Source organism: Calonectris borealis, chromosome 1, assembly GCF_964195595.1.
Source record: "Calonectris borealis chromosome 1, bCalBor7.hap1.2, whole genome shotgun sequence".
NCBI lineage: Eukaryota > Metazoa > Chordata > Aves > Procellariiformes > Procellariidae > Calonectris > Calonectris borealis.
In genome coordinates, this window is record NC_134312.1 from 117,166,808 (window position 1) to 117,191,809 (window position 25,002).

A 25,002-nucleotide genomic window follows, 5' to 3' on the forward strand; every position below is an offset into this window, starting at 1 on the left:
CCCATCATTGGATCTTTGCCACAGTAAAAGCCACAGAGCAGTTGGTCAGATTGAAGTGCAAATTAGAATGAGATGGGATATTGAAATATTTTTGAAAACTTGAACTGCTATTATGTAGCTTTCCCCGATGTGAAATATCCCAGTCCCAATGAGATTAAAATCTCAAAAGCAAATTGCTAGTAACACATGAAGGAAGAACTTGCATTGCATAGATACATACCTGTTTACATTGACAAAAGAGTTTACTTGTGGAAAATTCCTCAACTGTAACCTTGCTATAGTTCATGCCATGCTATTTGGAAGAGGCGGGGAAAGTGGGGTTTCATGTGAGCACAGCAGTCCAAACACACTTTGTCCAAGAAATGTAGAAATAGAGTCCAAATGTCCAAACATAGTGCTGGGAAAGAAGCAGGTGGGTTTCTTTTAACATATACTTCACTTGTAATGTTTTTAGCTTCCACAGCTATGTAGAAAAACTATCACTCGGGTGCAGAATATTGATGTTTAACAAAAAATTGATCTTTCAGTGAACATCAATGAACTTTGTGCACAAGGCAGAAGTGGTAGGTTATAGTCTGGCTTCAGTAAGATTTTTCATAATATCTCACAGACAAGTTAAGGAAAACTGGTCTAGGCAAAAGGAGACAAACGTGGGGCTTATAGTGGGTCACAAACTATAAATGAGTCAATGTCTCACTGTTGTGAAAGAGGCAAATGCCATACAGAATACACAAACTGCACTGTAGTCCACGAAATATAATCCTTACCCCTATTCAGCACTAGTAAGGCCATGTGCATATAGATCCAGTGCTGGGAAAGGTCAGGAGGAGGACAAAAAACATGCTTTGTGAAGGAAGATGGTATGATGTGGTCTGGCAAAAAGAAGTCTGATGGCAACATAATGACAGTCTTCAAAAATGTGAAAGGCTTCTGAAAACAGGAAATGAATAATCTATGCTGTAACGTCATGACAGACAGGAAAGCAATTACAAGACTGCAACAAGACAGACATGAGAAAAAGTTTTCCAATGATGAAAACAGAAAAAGTATGGGAGATACTGCCTCAGAAGTGGCATATTAAAAAAAAAACAAAACAAACCAACAACTAGATACAACTGATCCTGCCTTGGGGCTGTACAGTGAACCACTGGACTCCCTACGGTCCTTCCTTCCTAAACCTATGTTTCTACACTTTTCAAACAAGATGAAAGACTCTATTTGCTTCTTTTATCCTGTTCCAGAGTTGACATGAGAAGAAACAATCAAATGATTTCTCCTTTGTCTGTCAGCCAACTGAAATAAATTCAGTGGAGTCTGTATGGCTTAGTTTCCTCCATCACACATATGTTTTAGTATTGACATTGACGACACAGGACCACAGGAGCACACACAGGAGTGTGTGTTTGGTTGCCTGTGTACTGGAGATTGAGCTTCCCTTCTAACATATTGAATCAACACCAGTTTCTGTTTCTTTCTTCTACAATATCAGTGAGGATGTTGCATTCAAACTTACATTTATTAGGTTACTAAATATTTCTACCAGTAATAAACTAGTAAGCTGGTTGTAGTTCATGACCTACACTGCAAAATGGTTATGGTGAAGTGTGGTTTACATAAATAACTTGCCATAAAAATGTTTCCCTATAAACTGTCTGAGCACAAGATAACAAATTATCGTAGACTAAATCTGACTCAAGGTCAGAAATGCCCTGCAACAATATTTGCCCCTAAGCATCATGTTATATCCATGCATTTATCTTCTACAGGCTCAACCATAATGCATCACTGATTTCAGTAATTGCCCACTCTTGACATGCAGAATTCTGGCAAGGCTTTCATAGCTGAGCAGACTTTATCATGATCAGCTCTGCCTTATAGATGTTTTTAACCAAACTCATCATTTTAGTATCACAGTACCCTGTATCTTGCAAGAATACATTTTGCATAATGCCTGCAGCCAACTCCTAACTTTAAAGGGCACAGTTTTCCTCCTACTAAGATTGAAAAAAAAGCATTAAGTACACCTCTCAGCTTTTAGCAATTTGTGACTCTGCTAGCCAAGAGCCGGCACTCACATACTCTCAGCCACCAAAATCTTCAGTTGTCCAAAGCCTTCCTCTCATCATGTATTAAGTGCTGCCACCAAAGCCCATAGCCTTAGCCTCCCTATCTTGGTTTCAAGAGTGTGTGGGTGTGGGAAGCTGAGAGAGGCCATATGAACCACTCTCAGAGCAGCAGCCTGCTCCTACCCATCCTTCTTCCAGGTGTGGGTAGGACGCTCCCAGGAAACAATGAACCTTGTGTTGTACTCATGGTCTGCACATGTACAGCAAATCCAGCACTCCTGGGAAAGGGTGGAGTGACCCTTGTGGGACAAGTCTGCTGCTTATATGCAATAATGCCCATCTTATGATGGGAAAGAACTGTCTAGTATTGGCTCCGTTTGACCCCATAAGACGGTGGGTGTCTTCCTCAGCTGGAGAAGCATAGCATCAGTGATGCACAAAGCGAAGGCCTCTTTGGTGTCAGCCATTAACACTGTGAACATAACAATATGTCATTTGGGTTCCTTCTCAAGGAGACTGCCAACCGGGAGAGCCCTAATTGTTGTTAGGAGTGTGGCCAGTCAAGATCTGCATTAGAAAATTACCAAATAATTGTTCACAGCAGACTAACAGGAACGTGACTGCCACTGGAAAGGCTTGTCTCCTGAAAATGGCATTCCTAATATTTACGAAAGGTTGTCATTTCACTCCATTTATCAAAGAGCACTGACAGTACAATAGCTATGCTGAATGTTGCTTTGAAATCCTCTCATTGAGATTTCAAAGGTACTTCAGCAATACTAATATACTGACTTCTTTTTTTTACAGGTTCAGATAAAGGATAAATAACAGCCTTTGTCTTAAAGAGCAATCAGTTTACAAAAAATCACACAGGAAGTTGTGGTGAAGCTGACAGTATTTCACAGATTATGTCCTACTTTGTTACCTTCATCACAACACACTTCCTCCTCACTCATTGTTTACTGACTAGATCATACGATGATCATGATAGATATGATGGCCCGCACCAAGTGGTACTTAATAGCCTATTATTCACTCAGTTCTGTTACACAGAAAATATACTTCTGCATTGTGAATTTATTGCATTGCATATTTATTGATCCAAATTAATAATAGAAACCAGAAATTAAAATTACATTGATTGTAAGGCTTAGTAGACATGCTCAGAGTACGTGTAGCACCTCGTAGCAAAAAGGACACCAGCAGCAGCTTGGAACACTTTTATCCAGAAGTATGGCTGGAAGGATCGTCATCTCCTTAAGCAATAAAAAATGTAATGTTTGTAGCACCTAGGATGGAGAGGGCATAGACCTTTGCCTACCAGACTTTCAAATCCTCATCCCTGAACGCGTTGCTGTGACCACTCAGGGGTTTGTTGCTCTGAGGGGGTAGGAAGCGAAAGGTAAGCCCTGACTTCGACCCTCCCAACCACTGCAGCTGGGCAACCTCAGGAAAAATACGAAACAGAAAAAGAGAAGATGAGCTTTTTAGTCATAAAACCAGAACTTCTGCCGCAAAAAGTGAGCTGGGTCCAAGTCCCACGTCAAGGATCGTGGCAACAGACCCCACGGCTACATGCCGTGCCCACACCTCCCCCGTCCCCACCGCCGGCTACCTGCGCATGCGCAGCCGCCCGGGGCTTCCGGTAACGGTGCGGGCGCCGGTAGTGCTGAGAGACGGATGGCGACGTTTGGCGTGGGGCGCGCGGCCGTGGCGGCGTTGCTGTCCTGCCTCCTCATCGCGCTGCCCCTACGCTGCGCAGGTGGGTCCCGGTGAGCGGGCAGGGCAGGGCACGGCACGGCACCCGGGCGGCGGCGGGGGGCTGGTGCGGTGCCCGTTCTCAAAGGTGATGGTCGCGGCTTGTGCCGCTGCTGCCCTGCGGCGGGCGGCGCGGTACGGGTGCCGCCGGCAGCGCCCCCGCCGAGACGCGCGGCTGCGGGCGCTCCCGCTTCGGTCCTGCAGCGGCTGCGCGGCTCCTCGGCCTGCGGCGCTGTGAGGGGTCCCGGAGCCCGCAGCGTAGGCGCCGCTGCGGGGATGCAGAGGCCTCCAGGCCTTGGGTCTGGTTAGGTGTGTCTGCCTGGGTAAGCGGGGCTCGGCTTCCGGCGAGTGCCTCGGGTTTTACTCTACAGTTAAGTAGCTGTCTTCATCTCGTCTGCCTCAGGCTTACTTGCTATCTGTGAATTGTAGAGGCAATTGTAGGGCAAACAGGCTCTGGATCGTATTGATTTGCTTGAAAGGCCTCTCAGTCTAGCCTGACAGAGCCCAAAGTATATATACGGAAATGAGAGAAGTAAAATTGCAGGGTGAGGATTTTATTTCACGGGATGGTAACACGTGCCTCTTACATTCTTAAGCAGCAAGAAACAACTATTGCACAAAACCTTTTTCAAGGGGGATGTATTGTGCAGCCCAGAGAAGCTGTAAATTACTTTCCTGCATATTTACAGGACATCGTGACATGCAACAGAGAGTATATGGGCTAAGCTAGTTTGGATAATGGAAATATTCTAGCCATGGGCTAGTGTGTGCATGCTGCTTCTGATGCCACCTAAACTCTTGAATTCTGTATAAGATTGTATTGCTCTAGTTCAGTATACCTAAAAGAAGACTAGAGAGAGGCTGTTTTCAGGGGTCCACACTTTGCGTTCATGGTAGGATTCAGGCAGAGAAGCAGCTCTGGGACCTCTTCTCTTTCTTTGTTTTCTTTCAGCCATTTGGTTTGTAGGTGAATTCTTTGTGCATCAGCCCCAAATTCCATCCCAAAACTGGCAGCATTGTGATACGTGCAGCTACTTTGATTAACCCACACATATTATAGCAAATGACTAACATACCTCATACTACTTCTAGAGTTAGAAGGAATTGCTCTGCTACAGTGACCTCTCACCTTCTGCCTTATCAAAACCAGCAGTTCCTCTCTGCTGCTCCTGTATAAAAGTTCTTGCAGTAAGAGTTCTCCCTGGTTATCTAGAGCACCCTTCTGCTCATGGAACCGATAACACTGTATCAGAACTGTATCAGAAATAGTGTGGCCAGCAGGAGCAGGGAGGTGATCGTGCCCCTGTACTCGGCACTGGTGAGGCCGCACCTCGAATACTGTGTTCAGTTCTGGGCCCCTCACCACAAGAAGGACGTTGAGGTGCTGGAGCGTGTCCAGAGGAGGGCCACGAAGCTGGTGAAGGGCCTGGAGCACAAGTCTCATGAGGAGCGGCTGAGGGAACTGGGGTTGTTTGGCCTGGAGAAGAGGAGGCTGAGGGGAGACCTCATCGTGCTCTACAACTCCCTGAAGGGAGGTTGTAGCGAGGTGGGTGTTGGTCTCTTCTGCCAAGTAACTAGCGATAGGACGAGAGGAAATGGCCTCAAGTTGCGCCAAGGGAGGTTTAGATTGGATATTAGGAGAAATTTCTTTACTGAAAGAGGAGTGGTCAGGCCTTGGAACAGGCTGCCCAGGGAAGTGGTTGAGTCACCATCCCTGGAAGTATTTAAAAGACGTGTAGATGAGGCGCTTAGGGACATGGTGTAGTGGGCATGGTGGTGTTGGGTTGACGGTTGGACTCAGTGATCTTAGAGGTCTTTTCCAACCTTAATGATTCTATGATTCTATGATTTACAGAAAGCTTTCCCTAATCTCTAATGGTAAGGGTAGCAAAATATTTCAGGAGATTGGAGGCCTGTAAAAATAGATTATGCAGCGGTGGAAACCGTAGGATTTCTCTACACAAACATCTGATGATGTACATAGAATTGGCCACCTGCTTTCTCCAATGTGAAATATAGATGATCTTGCAAGGTTTCTTCCAGCTCAGTTTCTGTGCTTCCAATATATGAATGGGTGATTAGGAAGTGTTAAAATGCGAATTGATGATCATTAACTTTTAACAAATTTCAACCAAAGACATTCCTCAGAATATAAAATTATAGTTGTCTCTCTGATTATATCCCTCTTTTTACCTGCAACAGGAGATGGAGTTAACAGATTAAACAGCATAATTGCAACCTGGAACCCTCAATAAATAGGCATTTGAATTTGGATAAGAAACTTGATTTCCTGGTGAAGATAGTTTGAATTATCAGGGATGTCTGTCAGGACTGGGAGATCCTTCTGAAGCAATAATCTGGTTTCCTGACCAGGGCAAGGAGGAAAGTACCTAATCAAGCTCGGGATAGATCCTCCACAACACCTCCCCTCGACCTCCTTTTCAGGCTGAAGAATCATAGTCTGATTCCTCCCAGGACAGAAGCTGTTCCACACCTTGGGTTGTCCTTGTCACCCTTCTCTGCCTTATTCTGTTCTGCTGTCTGCTTGTGAGAGTGGGCACCCTAGAGCTGCACACGGTGTGGAAGATAAGCCTATAATGAATTTATGTAACAACATTAAGCTTTCTATTTTACTCCCTTAATTCCATATAAATTTCTGACTTTTTTTTTCCCTTTTTGACTATTGCTGCGCGCTGACCGCAAGTGCTCACGCTTGTACGTTGTTGTTGAACATAACACTGAACAACTTTCTGAAAATTCCCTGAAAGCTATAGGGTCTTCCCTGAGTAATTTGTGCAAGTTACTTTTAACTCTGTAGTGGATTTTAAGTTAATTTTACAGGTGATGTCTCTGAATAGCATGTTTCTGATTATTAAAGTTCTGTAAAGGCTATCACGTGCCACTGAAAACAGCTCTAGTTTCAGCAGTTTGTAAGGAGGATTACAAAAGGGTAAATGTCAAGATGGAGTCCAACCTTGTTCAAATTTGTATGAGGAAGTTGTCGGAGAAAGAGGCAGTCAAATCTGAGACTTGTGACAGTCATCTTTTGGGCCTTTAACCAAAGCTGTTCTGGAATAAATCCCTTTAGTGCTCTTACTCCAGGACTGGAATACTGTATCTTCTTCCAAATGTCAGAATCCAGAGCTGTATTTTTACAATATTGTTTGTGTCCAGAGGGAGGATATGATTATTTGCTGTGGTATTTACCAGCTTTAGAAAAAGCAGGCCTAGCTTAAAACACTAGTTGGATGTCTTACTCAGGATGTTTTTTGTAACTTGGGGAGACATGAATCTTGAAACGATTTTGTTTCTGCTTCCAGACTTCCTTTTTCCTGTCTGATCTCAAATGGAAAAGGTCTAGTAAGAATTATTGTAAGCTGCATGCTATGTGTAAGAGAAGGATTTGAAAATGTGGGGAAGATACTCTGGAAGTGCAGTGAATATTTGATTTTCTACCCAAGGCAAACAAAAATAATAGTCTTAACATATAGTAGCATTTTTTATCAGTGTTGGAGCTCTGTAGGCGCAATGTGGTTCTCAGCTAATACTATGTTATCTAATCCTACCTTCTTATGGTTTTTTCCAAGGTTCTATGTTGTTCAGGGTAAAGAATCTACCTTGGGAATCTCTTGTTGTAAAGACTTCTGTTTAGTACTGCCATGGCAGGTTTTTAAACCTCGTATGTGTGCTGCTAGAGAATTGAGGAAACCGTATCTCGCTTTCTGGCTGCTTTAGGAGGCTGCTCAAAGGTCAGCTGTTGAATTACATTCCAAAAAGACGGTTTGAAACAGGTTTTCTGTCATACTGTTTATTAAGATCTTTTACAAATAAATATTTAAACAGAGATTGAGTGTATGAATGATGTTTTTTTAAGTCTCTGCAAATACGTGAATACATGTATTTACACGGAAAAGCACTACCCTGCGCTTCAGATCTGAAATATGTCGATCTGTTGATGTTTCTTTAGAACTGAAATTGAAAGTGTTATGCTATATCACAACACTTAAATAATCTTCCACTGGGTGATAAAGCAATGAATTTTACTAAGCAAGATTATAACATTAAATCTATCAATTACCATAGGTGGTGGTATTCTTCAAACAAATTATTACTTTTTTTTTTTTCAGGTGGCTCTAGCAGGCTTATACTTTCTATGGTAATAGCAGAGTTCTGCTTTTTTTTTTGCCTTTTTTTTTTTTTGCTTTTTTTTAATTATTATTAAGAGCTAGTGGAACTTTTTTGTTCCAGGCTTTTTGATTCTTAGATTTAATGCAAACATTCTCAAATAAAGTGAAAATAATGTTTTCCCATGAAGTGAGTATTTTCTTTGTGAAGGGATATAAATATTCAAAATTGCTGTTATTTGCTAAGATCTGAAATAGCTGCCTTTGTTATCATAAGCTTTTTGGCTGAACTGTAGCCATCTGTTGGATAAATATCTGAAAAAAATCAGTTATTTCCTTTGCTTTCTTGTTTTCTGATGATCAGATGTAGTTTGGCATTCTCTGGGCTTATCTTAGTCTGTCAGCTCAGAAGAGTAACAAATTAATGCGTTGTGAAAGTAAATTCTGTAGTGGGATCCATTAAGTTTTATTGAATTGTTTTCCTTTCAAGTTTTGTGCTTTCAGGAGTTATTTCCAAAAGTCAGTAGTCTGTGGATACCACTTCGACTCTGTTCTCCAAAAGGATTTTGCAGACTTCAGTTTATAAATTGCTTTTCCACATGCATTTCCTTTTTATAAAGAGAATTTGGTCATCATGTAAAATATGAAATAGTTTTTGCAACAAAGAGCCACTCTTAAAATCAAATTCAGGATAATTCTTTAGATGTGCAAACGGACTTTGATTGCCCAGGTGAAATGGCATGTATTGTTCTGATTTCTTCTTAATATAATCACATATTAGACTGACATCAAAAAGCAATTTCAGAGTGATGGTCACTAACATATGTTTGTAGAAGTTGTAGCCATTGGGAAGGGATTAATAGTGTAACACACAACTGGTTAAAATAGAAAGTCAAGTCAGAGAGGTGTGTGGTGATTTTTTTTTTAATTATTATTTTGTTGATTTTATTTTTTTCCTGACGTGTTAGAAGTTGGAAGTGCATTCTTAGTCAGAGGACAGAGGTATGCGCTGCCTAAATTGTACATAGCCTGGGTTGTCAAAGATACTACCAGGCAGAAGGACTGAGATGAGGTTTAAGCTCTGTAAATCTGGATATGGCTGCTTAGTTGGTGGTTTTGGTATAATTTTAATGACTTCTGCCTGAGGTTTCCTCAGTTCATGTGTATTCCCTTAACACTGTTTCCCTTTGCTCTGTAAGCCACAGCCTAGTTTAGTTTCTAGTACTAGAAAACTTCCGGTCCAAACTTTCAGCCCTGATTGTAACTTTTTAGCCTCACTGCTTTGAAGCAGTGCCATAGACTGGCGTGAAATAATTCAAAGCAAAATGTACCGTATAAATAGCTAGATAAATTTCAGTTTTCCTAAGTATCAGAATAATTCCTTCTCCCACAGCATTGTTACTCTCATCTGCCCTCTGATACCTGAATTGTATACCAAATGGAACACTGCTGATTCTACATATCTCAGAGTTAATGATAAAGAAGTCTTCTTTAGGAAGTGGAATATAAGGTAATTATGAGGCAGTTGGGGTTTTTTTTAATAATTTTTTTTGAAAGGTAGGAAATAAAGAGGAGAAAAAGCTATCCTGCAGATGATTCTACCGTGCATGCCTCCCTCCTGTTGGCAATCTGCCTGTTAAGCCTTCTCTTCTCATGGTCTGGTCCTTCCCTTGATGTTATGGACGTTCTTATATGTGTCCTGAGACTTAGCCCTTGCCCTCCATAAGTCATTTTATGCACTGTTCTTTGTGTAAGAGAAAACACAGGATTACCATGAGCAAGATAGAAGATCTGCTATGTGATGAAGCCTCACTGAAAGGGATTTATGTTCAAAACGTTGAATTTATGGCAGTAACACGTGACATAAAACAAGTCTGCTATGCTAAATCTGTTCCGCAACTGTGAAATGACAGCATTAGGTCAATCCCTAGCACTTTGCAGCTGAGATCCAGATGTTGGATCCAACCAGTAAAATACTGGTTTAAATGCATTCAGCCTGCTTATAATCAACCCATGACAGTGAGCACAGGCCTTGAATGTTACAACTGTATATACTTTTTTTAAAGGGGTGTGGGGAGAAAGACCTCAAGCACAGAGGAAAGAGCTGCATAGTCAACTAGGCAAAGGAGCGACCTGATGCACAGCTTCTGAGCTATATACTGAAGTGCCGTTTGAATAGCGTGGGGTTTTCTTAGCTCTTATGTTTATTGTTATTTCACTTCACTATAACACTCTACTTCTTTTTTAACAAAAGTAGGCTATTCTTAAGTTATGTACAAATTATTTATTCCAATCTTTGTATACTTTTATGTTACTTTCTTGTAGGCCAAACTAATCTGAAGAGTCCGCAGGATATTCAGGTCTATGTTGTAAATACAAATTTCACTCTAAGGTGGAACTACACTGGGAATGATACCAATGTAACATTTTCAGCAGAATACCGGCGGTAAGTAGTAACTTTATTCTGAGCCAGAAATGTCTGATGCTTATTTGTGTAGAAGAGCATATTAATTAATTACTATGCTTCTTGATACTGCTGTGTAAAACTTCTAGAGACTTTTGAAATCCAGAAAGTAGAGGCCAGAGAGATTAAGTCTTGAAATTAAGTGAAATCCTAGTATTGTCCTTCGTTTGACTAATTCATCTGTAAAATTAGATTGTTCACTGATAGTGACGTGTTATAAGTGCAGAACACACTTGGTAGTAATGCTTAATACTAGAGCGGTTCTTTTGAGAAGATTAACGGGTACATTTAGAAGTGTAGTATTTAGATTTATTTATTCTCTGTTTCGTTTTTTTAATTAAGCTACATTGTGGCCACACACACACACAGAGAATTTGAGAGAATTTTCAGTGTAGCTTTTGAATAATTTGTCAGTGTTTATGAATCCAGATTTCTCATCTGCGAATTTTAATCTCCAGATGAAACAATTTAATTTTTGTTCTTAAATGTTTGCTTGATTTTCTTCAGTTGTTTCATATACTGATACTTATGCATGCATATACATATACATTTGGTATTTTGTGGCACTTTCCTGACAAGTAAATATTAAAAAACTCTTCTAAGATAAAATCACTTAAGAAGTTCTTGATTTTAAGATTTCCTAGGATATGATTTTGGATTTTTTTAAAAAAAAAAGCTTGCCTTCTTCAATGTGTAGATGAGAAACAGCTGCTTTGAAAACAGTTTTATTTTAAAAACGTAATACTGGTCTGAAAGATACGATAGGAGTTGAGGATAAACAATTACTGCTACAAGTCTGTGCCTCTTTTTTTGGTCAGAACATTTCTAATCTCTACATGAAATGTCTCTTTCATATATGGTATGGATGTCTGTTAACTCACAAGAAAAATAGCTTCTGTAAAGCTAATTATTCCAACACTTACTGCTGAACTCCAGTTTTCTCCTTTGTGTTTTTCTTTTCCCCTAATCTACATCACTTGCTAATGTTAGAATTGAGGGGGGTTTGCTGCTTTTATGCTCTTTTAAGCAATTCTTGCCATCAGGACTTCTAAGTTTCTTCCAATGAATTATAAAATCGTTGCCAGACTAGGATCATGTGCTAAGGATGTAATTCTGGATTTTGGCAGTTCTTTGATGCTGTTTTCTGATACCATGTGTTTACAGGGTGAATAAAGCAAACTGGTATCAGACTTGGCAGATTGATAGTTAACCTTTGGTAATAAGGCTAAACTAATAAATTAATAGATTAAATTAATGAATTAAATGGCGATATGAATTCCAGGGTAACTAAGTAGACAATGCCGATTACACTGGTGCTGGTGATAAAACAGCATTAAATGGTGTGACATTTATTAGCATTAAGAAGAAAAGGAAAAAGAATCTCAAGACTTAAATTGTGTATTGGTTTTATCTTTGGGGTGTTTTCTTTCTTACAGGTTTGAAGATTTTGAGGCAAATGAAACAGAATGGAAGGAGTTGCCTGGGTGTCAGAATATTACTCGCACAGAATGTGACTTTTCCTCAGCGATAACCGAATACTATGATACACATCATGTGCGTATAAGGGCTGAAAGAAGGGAAGAAGTGTCTCCATGGTCTAGCATTTTTGAAATGATTCCGTATTTTATAGGTATGAGCTCCATATATACTGTAACATTTTTAGTTAAATGTCCTTCAGCGCATTATTGTGGAAAAAGCGCATGTGGTTTCCATTGCTCATAACAACATGAGCTAGTAGTTTTCTCAACCTTAGTGAAATATAAGATATTTGCAGGTCATGGAATGTTATGATTCTCTCTTTTCTGGAAAGGGGAAAGTACTCTAAGTGATGCTGTTTTTCTGCCAGAATTTTCTGTCACACTGTATTTTTCTAGATTTCAGAAAAATCCTTTTTGACAGTGGTCTTTTCTGGAAGTTTTCTTCTGACCTTATGACTTTTCAGTAGTTTCAGTATAGTATGGTACTGAAGGCTTCCTTCAATGTTGGACTGATTTGTTTGAGCTAGGTTTCTTGCCTTCCATGTTTTAGAATAACTTACACTGATTTTCACTGCAGATTCTGGAAAACATTCACTAGTAATGTTGCATTTTAACTCTGCTGCTTTTAGAACCAGGTAACGGTGGTTGGTTGTTAGGTTAGATTTCTGTTAGGTACTGCCTGAGATTCATGAAAACTGAGATGCTATAGGCAATTACTGTGATCTTGTTACTGCCTCAAAAGAATTAAAAATAAGATATTATAGGCAGTTACTGTGGTTTTATTAATGTAAATGACTTTTTTGGTGTTTTTTCTTTAAATGGTCATGCTTTGACTCTTTTTTCTTTTAATATTTGCAGCTCAGATTGGTCCCCCAGGAATAGAGTTGCAGTCCATAAACGGAGTCATAAAAATTACGGTTTCCCCTCCAGAAGCAAATCAGGTTCGAAAAATGTGGATAGATCATCTACGTTTTAAATACAATCTAGTTATCTGGGAAAATTCGTCAAATGCAAAGGTATGATCACTTTTTTTTTTTGCTATTTAACCTTAACATAACTGTCAGAGATGTACTTTAATTGCTTCATGCTCTAAAATGGAATTGTTTAATTATGTAACTGTGTATAACTGTTGCTATGCAATTTAAAAGTTGGGAGGGGGTGTTTTCTTGGGGTTTTTTGGTTTTGTTTTTACTAGAGGATTGTATTAGATATTTTGTGATGGGAGTTTGTATTTCTGTTAAATGCTGGAGCCACTTTCCCATGCATGAGGAAGACGGTGAAACCATCTCAGATGCGTTGGAGCAGGAGCCACCCTCAGCCAGCAGGAACAGCGAGGGGAAAGAGTTCAGGGCAGTGGGAAGAAGCATTTACAGTAAGGCACAGGTATAGGGGAGGGGAGAGGTAAGAGGATCAAGTTAGCCTCTCACCTATGTGCTGAGACCATGTAGCTTGACTACAGCTGTCAGTACACTGTCCTGTGTCATTAAATAAGTTCTTTGTTTTTATACTGTAGGTTGGGGGTTTTTAGGGATTCTTTTGAGGTCTAGTAATTGTGAACTAGTTTCCAAGCCATAATGTGCGTTTCGCACAGCAGATACAACTATTCTGTAAAGACCGAGGTAGAAACAGTCTTTCTTTTTTTATCCTTTTAGGGGAATGGGTGCCAGCTAGGTTAGGGGTAGGAATTGAAGAGATATCTGTGTTCATTTGGAAAACTTAGTCATAATCATTACACATCAAAGGGGGAGAAAAGCTTTAAATTCAGTACAAGCTCTGTACAAAGGTCAGCCACTGAAAAGTCTGGTAAACCAAAAGCAGGGAGGTAGCAGGAAGGGGTAGGGGGAGTGTTCGCTCAGTGAATTGAAGGATGGAAGTGTACTATTTCTCTTCTGAGTATGTGCCTGAATATTTGTGTGGTGAGTTATGTGTCATGCAGAGCAGTGCCGCAATCCCTCCCCACTTTCACGTGTTAAAGGCGCACGATATGTTCCTTCCCCTCAGTCACGTGACTAAGTTGGAAACTCCCCTTTAGCATTTATTCAGCTCATATATTGTCCTTCATTCCCTATTTTAGCATTTTTGATGGCGTATTATATAAACGGGCTGAAACCTGGGGGAAAAAGAAGATAGTTTAAAAAATCACCTCATCAGGAAGAACAGTTATCTTCATATCCTGTTTGCAATTGTTTCTTACAGTTCAGAAGTCGAAGTGTTTTCCCTACTGACAAAATCGATGATCTTGCACCAGATACTACCTATTGTTTGAAAGTTCAAGCAACTCTTCCTTTGGAGTTGCAAGAAGGCTTATTCAGTCCCATTCATTGTATAAAAACTACCCGTAAAGGTACAGAGTGAAATCGTTTTATCTTAAAATGATTGCTCAGGTTTAAACTGTTGGAGAGTAAATTGTCCTAAAGCAATAGAAATATGCAGAAGTGCCAAGTTCCTACTCATTTTAGTGTAACAGCAATCTTGACAGTTATGTACACTTTCTATTTTAAATCAATATAAAATGTCACCTATCAATATTGGAGTTTTAATAGTACAAAAAGGTTTTTACTCTGAGGCAAATTCTGTCCATTAATTTGGATTGCAAAAACTACTTTCTGTATTTTGGAAAACTGGGAATTTTTGAATTTGTGACTTTGAATCAGGAGGAGGGGGATGTGTATGTAGGCAAAACAAAAGCCTTTTGTATACTTGGCACTAAATGAATGCATATAAAGTTGAGCTAAGCTTAAAAAAATACTGTTTTTATGCAAGCCGTGGTGAATTTATTATTACAGATTCTGAAGAATGAATTAGTGGCAGTTTGCCACCAGTTGCTTGTTTTGCATGTCTAAATTTAAATTCTTTTGTGTGCTGTTCAGGGGTCAGAACTTTTAAATGTTTATTTCAGGAAAAAAATAACAGTGTGGGAATGTAGAAAGTCAAATATTAGCTTGAACAGATGGTACATCAAAATTACTTTATGTTTATGCATGTGTATTTTACACATTTGTCTCATCGAGTTATTGCTGAACCAGTTTATTTCTACTAATCTCAACGTTTCTGTACTTTATTTTTTCTGAATTGATTTTTAACTGATTTTTTTTTTACTAAAGGCTTAATATGCTGTATATATCACAGACTTTGTTTTGCCATCTTTATAATGAAAACAGACAATTTATTTTTTTATTTATTGAAAGTGTACCATGACCATTTACATGCCCATTTAGATGCCCATTCAGTGAGAAATTGTTTTACATAATATAAAGCTTTTCAGTAACTGTGGGTTTCCTTTTCTTTTCATTTTGAGCAGTGAATGACTTACTCTGTGCAACAAATGTGAGCATTCTTGCTTTGAATATGAAATTTCATCTACATTGGAGTAATCGATATAAACAACATGTGAGCTACAATGTACAGTATCTCATGTGAGTTAAACAATTTCCATATCTGTGTTTAAACAGGTTATGTCATTCCAAATGCCATCCATTGTATTTTGCAAACAATTACTAGAAGTTAAAGTGAAATACTTAGCAAAAGTGGCATAATGTATTCATTGAAAGATTGGCTACTCATCTGGACACCGTGTGGCTTTTAAAAGGCTTGCATATAACATCATATCCTAGAATTTCAGGCTACTAGGCTTCTTTTAAGAGTGTTAAATATCTGATAGTATGGACTACTAAATATATGCTAAGTAACATTTTTAAAAGATATGAAGTTTGCGTTGCTTCATATCTTTTTGAATATGAAGAAATTAGATGACTAGAAGTGAGAAAAAATGCAGGCGTTCAAGGTTTCAATTGTCAACGTATTTGATTACTTCTGGTCAGATTCCAACATGGGAAAAAACCCATCATGTCTATAAACCTGTATTTTAATATCCAGTTGTCGCATAAATATTGTGGCCAGCATCTAAATGAAGAGAAGAGATACCTCTGGCATTCTTCTGGAATTCCTTTGGCATGACAGAAAAATAATCGGCTTAATAGAACTATATAAAAATCTTAACTTGGATTTTAAAAATTTCTAAAACCGATATGTAATTTTTCTGTTGAGGCTTGATTAAAGCACTAATTCGTATTTCCTGATCCAGTTGGCTTCTTTGTTTGTTATAGTTGAAAAAACAGTATTCTAAATATGAGAAATTTCTAAGAGGCCCATTGTTCCAAAAATAAACTATGTAGCACACGTGAAGATGCTTTTTTTTTTATAGTTCAAGGACCTCACATCAAAAACTATTAAAATATCTCTTGCAGTGGGTATCTAAAGAAACTTCATGATGATTACTCAGTGAAGTGGCTCAATGTACCCGGATGTGAAAACATCACTGATACACAATGCAATTTCTCATCTATCATCACTACTATTTCTGGATTTTATTATCTCCGTGTGCAGGCCATGAATGAATATAATAAATCATGTTTGTCTAATGAAGTAAAAGTAGATCCTCTGATAACAAGTAAGCAAATGTGTTTTCTCAGACTCAACAAACTTGCATCTAATGATATTATTAGCAAAAAGAAACTTGTTAGATTAATGAAACAGAATACATAGTTCCCCTACAGAAACTGTGTTGGGAATCCTGGCCTCATCAAGTTAAACAGGAGTTTTCCCATGGTCTTCCCTATTCAGCACAGCCAGTATTTCACTATATTTAGAATCATATAATTTGCTTTACAAAATTAAACCACAAAGCATTATATGGCATTTTATAATCTCACTCTATACTACATTAATCACTGTGTGAGACTGTACTAGAAATATCCCTAGTCTGACTTTTGCCATTGGCGGTTGCCCTTCTTGATATCTCAGAAAAACAATGCCAAAGTCAAATGATTTTGGAATCCACCGCCTCTATTTTCTTCTGCATCTACTCTTATCTCTTCCTTCTCTCTACCCTTGCACAGTGCACCCCTAAATTTTGTGCTGAAGCAGTATTACATTGACGTACAACCCTGAAGAGCTTCATGAAAAAGCAGTCTTAAATGATAGTGACATCTAAGTCAAAAATATGTAACACTCTCCAGAGAGAAGTTAGAGTAATTTTTATCTTTGTTGCACTTTTTTGATTTTGTAAGAAATGTGACCTTACTAAAATGTTTGACTTCAAAAGAAGTTATCAATCATAAACATCAAGAAATGTTTATTTAATATGTAGGGTAATATTCCATTGTCTTCCATACTGAAGATGGAATCAATAGCTATTCTATATGTCAGCTTTCCCTTGTCCAAGCTCTTGGTAATTGGATAATTCTTTAATAAGATAACAGTGACCTAGGTAAATAATTCAACAAAAGAAAACAAAAACTGTAATGCTTCTCACTTTTCAACTATACTGTAACTGTTGAAAGAGGGTATATGTGAAAAAGAGGGTCCATATCCTCATGAGATTAAGAAGTGTTCGGTAGTTTCCCTTTGACTTGCACAGAGTTAATCCCACCATCTGTGTATTTCATCCCACTGAAACTTGCAGAAGCAACAGATGAATGTGGAAAGAGAAAATAATTGAAATATTTCTCAGGACTTGAGATTCTGAATAAAGCTATTAGTCAAGTTAGACTTTTAAGTATCCTTATGTTCCTTAAAAATTGTCATAGATTTAAATTTCAGTATTTTATGCAATATTTTTATTTGTATTCTTTCAGTCTTATTTTTAACTTTTTTTTTAAATGTCTTAAGATGAAATTGGCCCGCCTGGTGTAAAGGTGGACATCAGTGATGCTTTGCTCCATATCCAGATTTCTCCTCCAGGAGGATCTGAGAGTGAAGTCATGAGGGACCATTATGACTTGTCTTACCGGGTTCTGTATTGGAAGAATTCATCGAATAATGAGGTAGGAACTAGTTAAATACTTAAAACAGTATATAAAATTTGTTATGACTTAAATACTGAGTTTGAGTTCTTCTCAAAAAGCTTATTTTCAAAAGAGGCACATACACGGTGTATCAATCATGCAATCAATTTGTTTTGGGGTTTTTTGTTTGGTTTTTTTTCTGAAAGATTCTTTTAAAAATCTGGTCAAGATGACTTTTATTACAAAGTAATTGAGATTTTAATCTTTTTCCATTGATGTGGCTGTATGTAATGATTTGCAGAATTGCACTGAGTTTTGTACAAGCTGCTAAATGGCTCACTTTCGGATAGAAGTTGTAGGGTTCTTGTGATGCCATCTTTCTTACGGTATGACTCTATGCACCGTCTTAATTAATGTAGCTTCTGGCCCCTCAAATTCTTTTCTTTCTGTATTTGCAGTTTTAGAGCTATACGTATCATAAAACAATGAAGTCTTGCATGCTTTTGCTCATGATTTAATGGATCTTTCCACATTCTTTGAATGCTTCTTACAGTAAAATATTTTACAGTAATCGGTAAGTGTGTATGTGTAAATGCGTGGAAGCAGAGAAGAAAACAAGCTGCAACAGGAAGAAGTTTCATTTTGCACATAGCTTTGAACTGTAAAATTTCAGTATGGTGAAAGCAGTTGGTTCTTGCTGATAAGTGTTTCCTGAACGTATTTGCTTAGGAGAGAGAGTTGTGTGGTTTCTTTTATTTTATTTAATCCAAGTGCAGAACGGTGTCTAACTTCTTACAGAATTACTTCAACGGAGGCCAAAATTCTAATCTATTTGAGTGACTGTTGTACTATTTATGTGCATCTTATTCTTCCATTTTTTATTTTTCAGGAGGAAATCAAAATGAAAGAGATAAAACAGACAATAGGGACAGTCTCTGATGTAACACCCTCAACTTTGTACTGTGTAAAAGTACAAGCATTCTCAGAAGTTTACAACAAAAGCAGTTGTTACAGCAGAGAGGAATGCATCAAAACACCTGGAGGTAGGAGGAACTTGGGATTGTTACACCTCTGGAAATAAAGGTGTTAACCCTTCATAGGCCTTTGCAGGTCTCACTAGTTAAAAAGTATTTGCAGCATGACTTAATGGCCTCACAGAGTTAGCACCTAGTTGGGCAGAGATCCGTATCTGTCACTTTGCTGCTCTGTGTTCTCTCCTGTAGCTAAACTAATAAACTGCTTCTGTTCTGGCCTGATCAAAATTACATTCTGGTTATTCCATGACACAACTCAGTTTAGAAATTATCTCAGATTAATAACTGTAATGATTGTGAATTAAATTTAGTTCTGTACAATGACTTGTTAATAGGCAAGCTTTAATTTCCAGTACTTTCAAGATATTTTTAGCAGGGTGCAAGGAATCACTAAATGCTGTGTTTTCACGAGTATTTTATTCTTGAAATTGTCTTAATTCTTCTTGGAATGAACTAAATTTTAAAAAATCCTGTGCTAAAGTGTGAGGAGACAAATCATCAGACCATAGCTGAAAGCTCACCTTTCTGCAAAATGAGAATACGTTTGTAGATAGATTACACTCACTCAGAACATAAGAGCAAGTTATCTGTTGAATTTAATTTGGCCAATTATCTTCTATTAACAGGCTGTAACACTAGAAAAATTACAAAATATCCGAACTGACTTAAAGCTAAGAAAATGTAATAATAGTAATGCCACTTTCTCACATCTTAAGCTCTTAGGATTCATTTATATTGTAGTCCTCGCTGCTTTGTCTTTATCACGCCTAAAAAGAAACAGATGTTACTTTTTTACCATCATAAGAGAAATTCTTTAATCTATTCTACTGTTAGAAGGATATGGGGAAGACTAATAACTATTAAAATGAGCCTGTTTAAGACCAAGCAGTACATTCAAGACTCTATATTGAGACACACAGTCATACAGATCATGCCCTGTACTTCCCATACATTGTTATATCCCAGTGTGGAAATCTTTCATTCTTTGATCATTCGTGCTAACTGGAAATAGAGATAAAAAGACCTGATTGTCTTGTCTTGATTATGTGTAAAATCTCTCCTGGTATGTATTAATTTTAGTATGTTCAAACTCCCTTCAGTTTGTATGTTTGTTAGAGAGAGTGCCAGAGAATATGTTGCAAAGCAGAAGAGTGGAGGGGAGAAGGAAGCTTGCAAGACTCTTGAACTTAACCACTGAATAGCTTATGACTAACAGATAAAAGATTCCTTTGACTACAATATTTGACTATCAAAGGTTGGATTCTGTCATGTAAGTTCCTTCTACCATAAGGTCCCAATCTTAAGTCCTGGAACTGAGCCTAGTCTGTTAGAAGGTTTTCCACAGTTCCTGGGTTAATACAGGAATGCAGGACCATAGACTCATAGAATGGTTTGGGTTGGAAAGGACCTTCGGAGATCATCTAGTCCAATCCCCCTGCCATGGGCAGGGATGTCTTTCACTAGATCGGGTTGCTCAAAGCCCCGTCCAGCCTGACCTTGAACACTTTCAGTGATGGGGCACCCACAGCTTCTCTCGGCAACCTGTTCCAGTGTCTCACCACCCTCATCATAAAGAATTTCTTCCTTATGTCCAATCTAAACCCACCCTCTTTCAGCTTAAAACTGTTGCCCCTTGACCTGTCATTACAGGCTTTGGTAAAAAGTATCTCTGTCTTTCTTATAAGCCCCTTTTAAATATTGAAAGGCTGCAATAAGGTCTCCCTGGAGCTTTCTCTTCTCCAGGCTGAACAACCCCAATTCTCTCAGCCTTTCTTCATAGGAGAGGTGTTCCAACCCTCTGACCATTTTTGTGGCCCTCCTCTGGACATGCTGTGACGGGTCCATGTCTGCCTTGTGCTGGGGACCCCAGAGCTGGATGTAGTACTCCACGTGGGGTCTCATGAGAGTGGAGTAGAGGGGCAAAATCACCTCCCTTGACCTGCTGGCCACTTCATTTGATGCAGCCGAGGATACAGTTGGCTTTCTAGGCTGCAAGCACACATTGCCGGCTCATGTCCAGCTTTTCGTCCACCAGTACCCCCAAGTCCTTCTCGGCAGGGCTGCTTTCAATCCCTTCGTCCCCCAGCCTGTATTGATACCGGGGGTTGCCCCAGACCAGGTGCGGGACCTTGTACTTGGCCTTGTTGAACCTCATGAGGTTCACATGGGCCCACTTCTCAAGCCTGTCAGGGTCCCTCTGGATGGTGTCCCTTACCTCAAGCTAATCAACTGCACCACTCAGCTTGGTGTCATCAAGTTGATGACCCCATGTTTGAGCATTGAAGTGAAATTCATCTCTCCTTTCTGTACTGACGAAGTAAAATCTTGTGCTGAGCTAGTGTCTAGACTACCAGCGTAGAAAATAACTGGAATAGCCTTAGGATTGATTTCTTCTTAGATAAGCATCTGAAAGGAATAGATGCTCACTGGAAGATCCTTTTCTCTCTATTGGCTGTGTTGTAGTCATCTGAAGCTTAGAATTGGAGTTCCTCTCCTGTCCAAGAAATCATTTGGATGCGTTTGGGCCCTTGAAGACCCTGCAAGTCTAGGCACTCTAATAATTTCCTGGCTGAATAACCATGGGCCAACTTCAGTGTAGTAATTGTGCATTCTTACTCCATAGCCCATGGGAATTCTTACTCCTGTATCTCTGCCTTTTTAAAGGAGAGGTCTCTACCAATTACATGTTATGTTCCTTGGGGTTAGACCCTGTACGCAAGCAATAGCGCAATAGAGTTACATGCATCAGGTGCTTCATGGTAGCTGTCTATGTGCAGCCTTTTTGTCCTGTCAAATAGTGACATATAACTGGAATATAACTGGGAATAACTGGATTTTGGTTTTGATCCTGTCTGCAAATGCCTGTGTTCTTATACTGGATAAATATTTTGTGCTGTGTTTTTAATAAAATTATGCAAGATATTGGAATGGCATCCTTTTTGTAATGATCATCATGGCTGGTTATAGTACTGTAGAAATGTGAAATTTTATGATAAATACTGTAGCAGATTTGGAGATAATCTGTTCTTTAATCTTTGTAGTTTATGAATACCTAGACTGAATGTTTTTTATTCACTTTTTTAGATAAAATTTTACCTCTGATCATTTTGGCAACATTTGTAATTGCCCTGATTGCTGTCTTGCTTGTGGCTATGCCTCTTGTTTTTGCCCTGTATCAAGCCTACCATAAAATCAAATACGTGTTCTTTCCATCATGCCAGCCTCCTTCGAACATAGAGGTAAGATTAGACTTTTTTTCTCATTCATTAAGTGGATGTGTTTTTAGAAAAATGAACAGAAAATATTATGAAAAAGTGTTTATCTGCTATCCTGTGGTCTTATGGGTATGCCAGGATTAATTGTATAGGTTTTAATGAAGTGCAGGAATTCCTATGGAAAAAATGGATAGTATCAATTTCTAGAATTCTGTGATTAACAAATATTTTAACTTTTATGTTTTTTCTTCTATCTGTGCAAAAGTGTTGCTAATAATCCTTCATTCCAGAGAGTCTGCGTGTCTACCCAATGTGATAACGTTCTTTTGCCCTGCTATGAGACCAGAAATGTTCTCCTATTGTGTTATCTGGAAGAGCGTGCTCTAGCTTTTTTGCCATCCTTTAAAACTCAGAGGAGGTGAAAATGCAAACCCAGTCTTTAGAGGAAATTTTAGTGTAGCAGGCAGCAAATGCTTCTACCATCTCCTGACCTAGCGGCCTGGATCGTCTCTAAAAAGGCAGATGTTGTCCAGTTTCCAGTTCAGCTTGGCACAGATGGTACTTAGTAGGGATCCTGTTCTGGAATGCACAGGGCAACACTTCAGTGTACGTATATTTTGAAATGTAGCAAGAACTGCTTTTCACTGTGCTTTCTTCTGTGTCTCTCAGAACATTGATGTTGAGCAGTGTCTGGCCTTCCTAACGTGTGTCATCTTCTCACGGAAGCTTCTAGGATATGTAGTATACAAAGCTTTCTGAATAAAGTTGTAATTTAAAACCAGGCTTATAGTTTACAAGGGCTAATCTGAATTTAATTTATTTGTGAGGCAGTATTTTAGCTGGTTTGTTCAGTAGAATTCTGGTAACATAATTAACACAATGCATATTTAGAACCTTTTGTGATGAATTTGCTATAAATGACCACTTCAGAGAACAGATTTAAAGCATGTAGGATAGACAGCAGTGCACTGTTGAGAGCTGTATAAGGCTTGGTATCCTGCTGCAGCAACTCAGTTTCTCTTTCTTCTTTCAAACTTTGCTTTATAACTGGTAATGATTTGTAGACTCTGCAAACACACACCTGTCATTCCCGTGCTACCACATGATCTTTGAAAGTGTTCTAAACTAGGATTTTCCTTTAGTTCTTGTGTGGCCTCGTAAGGCTATAATCAATGAAGTACTGCAGTTATATAGATGATTGACAACTGCGAGCATAGCGAGAGAGTTAAGATTAATGTTAGTCATTCTTTAGTGTTCAATTGTATGAATGCAATTAAACTTCATCCTAACTTTGAGTTTGTGAACTTAAGGAAACAAACGGCATATTGTAAGTAGAAAACCTCGTGATGCTACTGAATACAATAAACCAGATTTGTACAGCTGTGGTGTTAAGCGGAATCGTTATTTAGGTATTATGTATTAATATTCTTCTCTTTCTTTTCTGCTTCTCTTTTTGCAGGGTTTTGGAGGACAGCTCTTTAGCAGTCCTTATCTGTCAACTACAGAAGAACCAATAGAAAGTTGTTCTATAATTGGCACTGTCACCACAGAAGTAGTAAATCAAATTGATTTTAAAGACTACAAATATTCTAAACAGAGCAGCCGAGATTCAGGAAATTATTCTAACGATGACGATACTTCAGGGAGCAAAGCATCAGAAGAAATGCTAGTGAAGGAAATAGTATAACTTTCAAGAAAATAAAATTCATATATGGGACTGGCAGTGTAATAAACACTTAACTTTTTTATTATGAAAGTCGCAGCCTAAGGAAGAGAGTGTGACTTTGGGATCTTTGTCTTCAGGTTTCCAAATCTGCACTTTGTTAGTGGAAAGTTACATACCCTCGCTGCTGCAGGCTGACTGAAGTTAAAACACAGTTGACTCCTCATACCTTAACACCATTCTGACTGACTTTTCATCATATGATAAAAAGAATACCATCTGCGTAAAGACAAGCAGATCTGTACACTTTGTATAATTGAACCTGATAACCTCAGCAAAAGCCTCCTCTGTTCCACAAGAAGAGTTTATCGCTATCTTAGAGGTTTGTGTCCCTGCATCAGGGTGCTCTTCTCTCACAGCACTCAGTAATCTAGGCAAGTATGGGGAGGGGGAAAGGCAGGAAGGTGGTTCACTTCACTTTACTGTAAAGAAAAATTTCATAATGGAAGCGGCTGGTAAATAGAGGTTGTGTCAAATTGTTTTGCACTGCATTTGGGATAAAAAACAACAAACATCCAAGCCAGATGTACACTGCAAGAAGAAACTAAAGAATACTCTTACTTTAAATGACAAGGTATGTTAAGAGGCATATTCTTGATTAATTTTTTTTTCCCCATGGCTACATAACCAGAAGTTAAAATTTTTACTTCTTATCGAATTGTATTTAGAAATGTGAATCTCTTTTAACAAGGAGGAAACTGATTTCTGTAATTAGAAGGACCCAAGTTGAATTTAGAAAATGCCTTTTAACAGAATGGTGAGGATGCTTGTCATTCAAAGCTTTTTCAGCTTAGTCTCATTTTGCCAACAGACTTCTCTTTGTACAAATTTTAAGGATATGCTGCAATAACGTTTCAATTTGCACACCGCTTTCTTCAGAAGTAATTTTTAAAAGTACCTTATTTTTTATGATTTAGAGTAAACTGGTTTTGAGCTTCATGTGGTTGGTTTATTGTAACAAGCAACTGATGGTGTTTATATTTTTTTTTAATTTTGAAGATGTGATCTAATTTTATAAATTTTATGTCCCTGTGTTCATTGAAGAACATAATAAATTTTGCACGTTTACTACTTTATCCCTTTCTTGGTTCCATATATTTTTGAGGTAGTGACATTGAAGCTACACCATGGATGCCTAGGAAGTTCCCATGTCTGCTGGTTTTGGCTGGGATAGAGTTCATTTTCTTCATAGTAGCTAGTATGGGGCTATGTTTTGGATTTGTGCTGAAAACAGAGTTGATAACACAGGGATGTTGTAGTTACGGCTGAGCAGTGCTTACACAGAGTCAAGGCCTTTTCTGCTCCTCACCCCACCCCACCAGCGAGCAGGCTGGGGGTGCACAAGAAGTTGGGA

The 25,002-nt window shown here is 38.7% G+C and overlaps 1 protein-coding gene across 1 annotated transcript; it reads left to right on the forward strand.

Moving 5' to 3' along the window:
- Positions 1-3,698: 3,698 nt before the first annotated feature.
- IFNAR1 (interferon alpha and beta receptor subunit 1) lies at positions 3,699-24,724 on the forward strand. Its single transcript, XM_075171698.1, has 11 exons — positions 3,699-3,828; positions 10,274-10,394; positions 11,849-12,042; positions 12,749-12,906; positions 14,087-14,234; positions 15,192-15,306; positions 16,138-16,340; positions 17,561-17,715; positions 18,566-18,719; positions 21,795-21,949; positions 23,385-24,724. The coding sequence occupies exons 1-11, from the start codon at positions 3,747-3,749 to the stop codon at positions 23,610-23,612; spliced, it is 1,713 nt and encodes a 570-aa protein (XP_075027799.1). The 5' UTR covers positions 3,699-3,746; the 3' UTR covers positions 23,613-24,724.
- Positions 24,725-25,002: the final 278 nt, after the last annotated feature.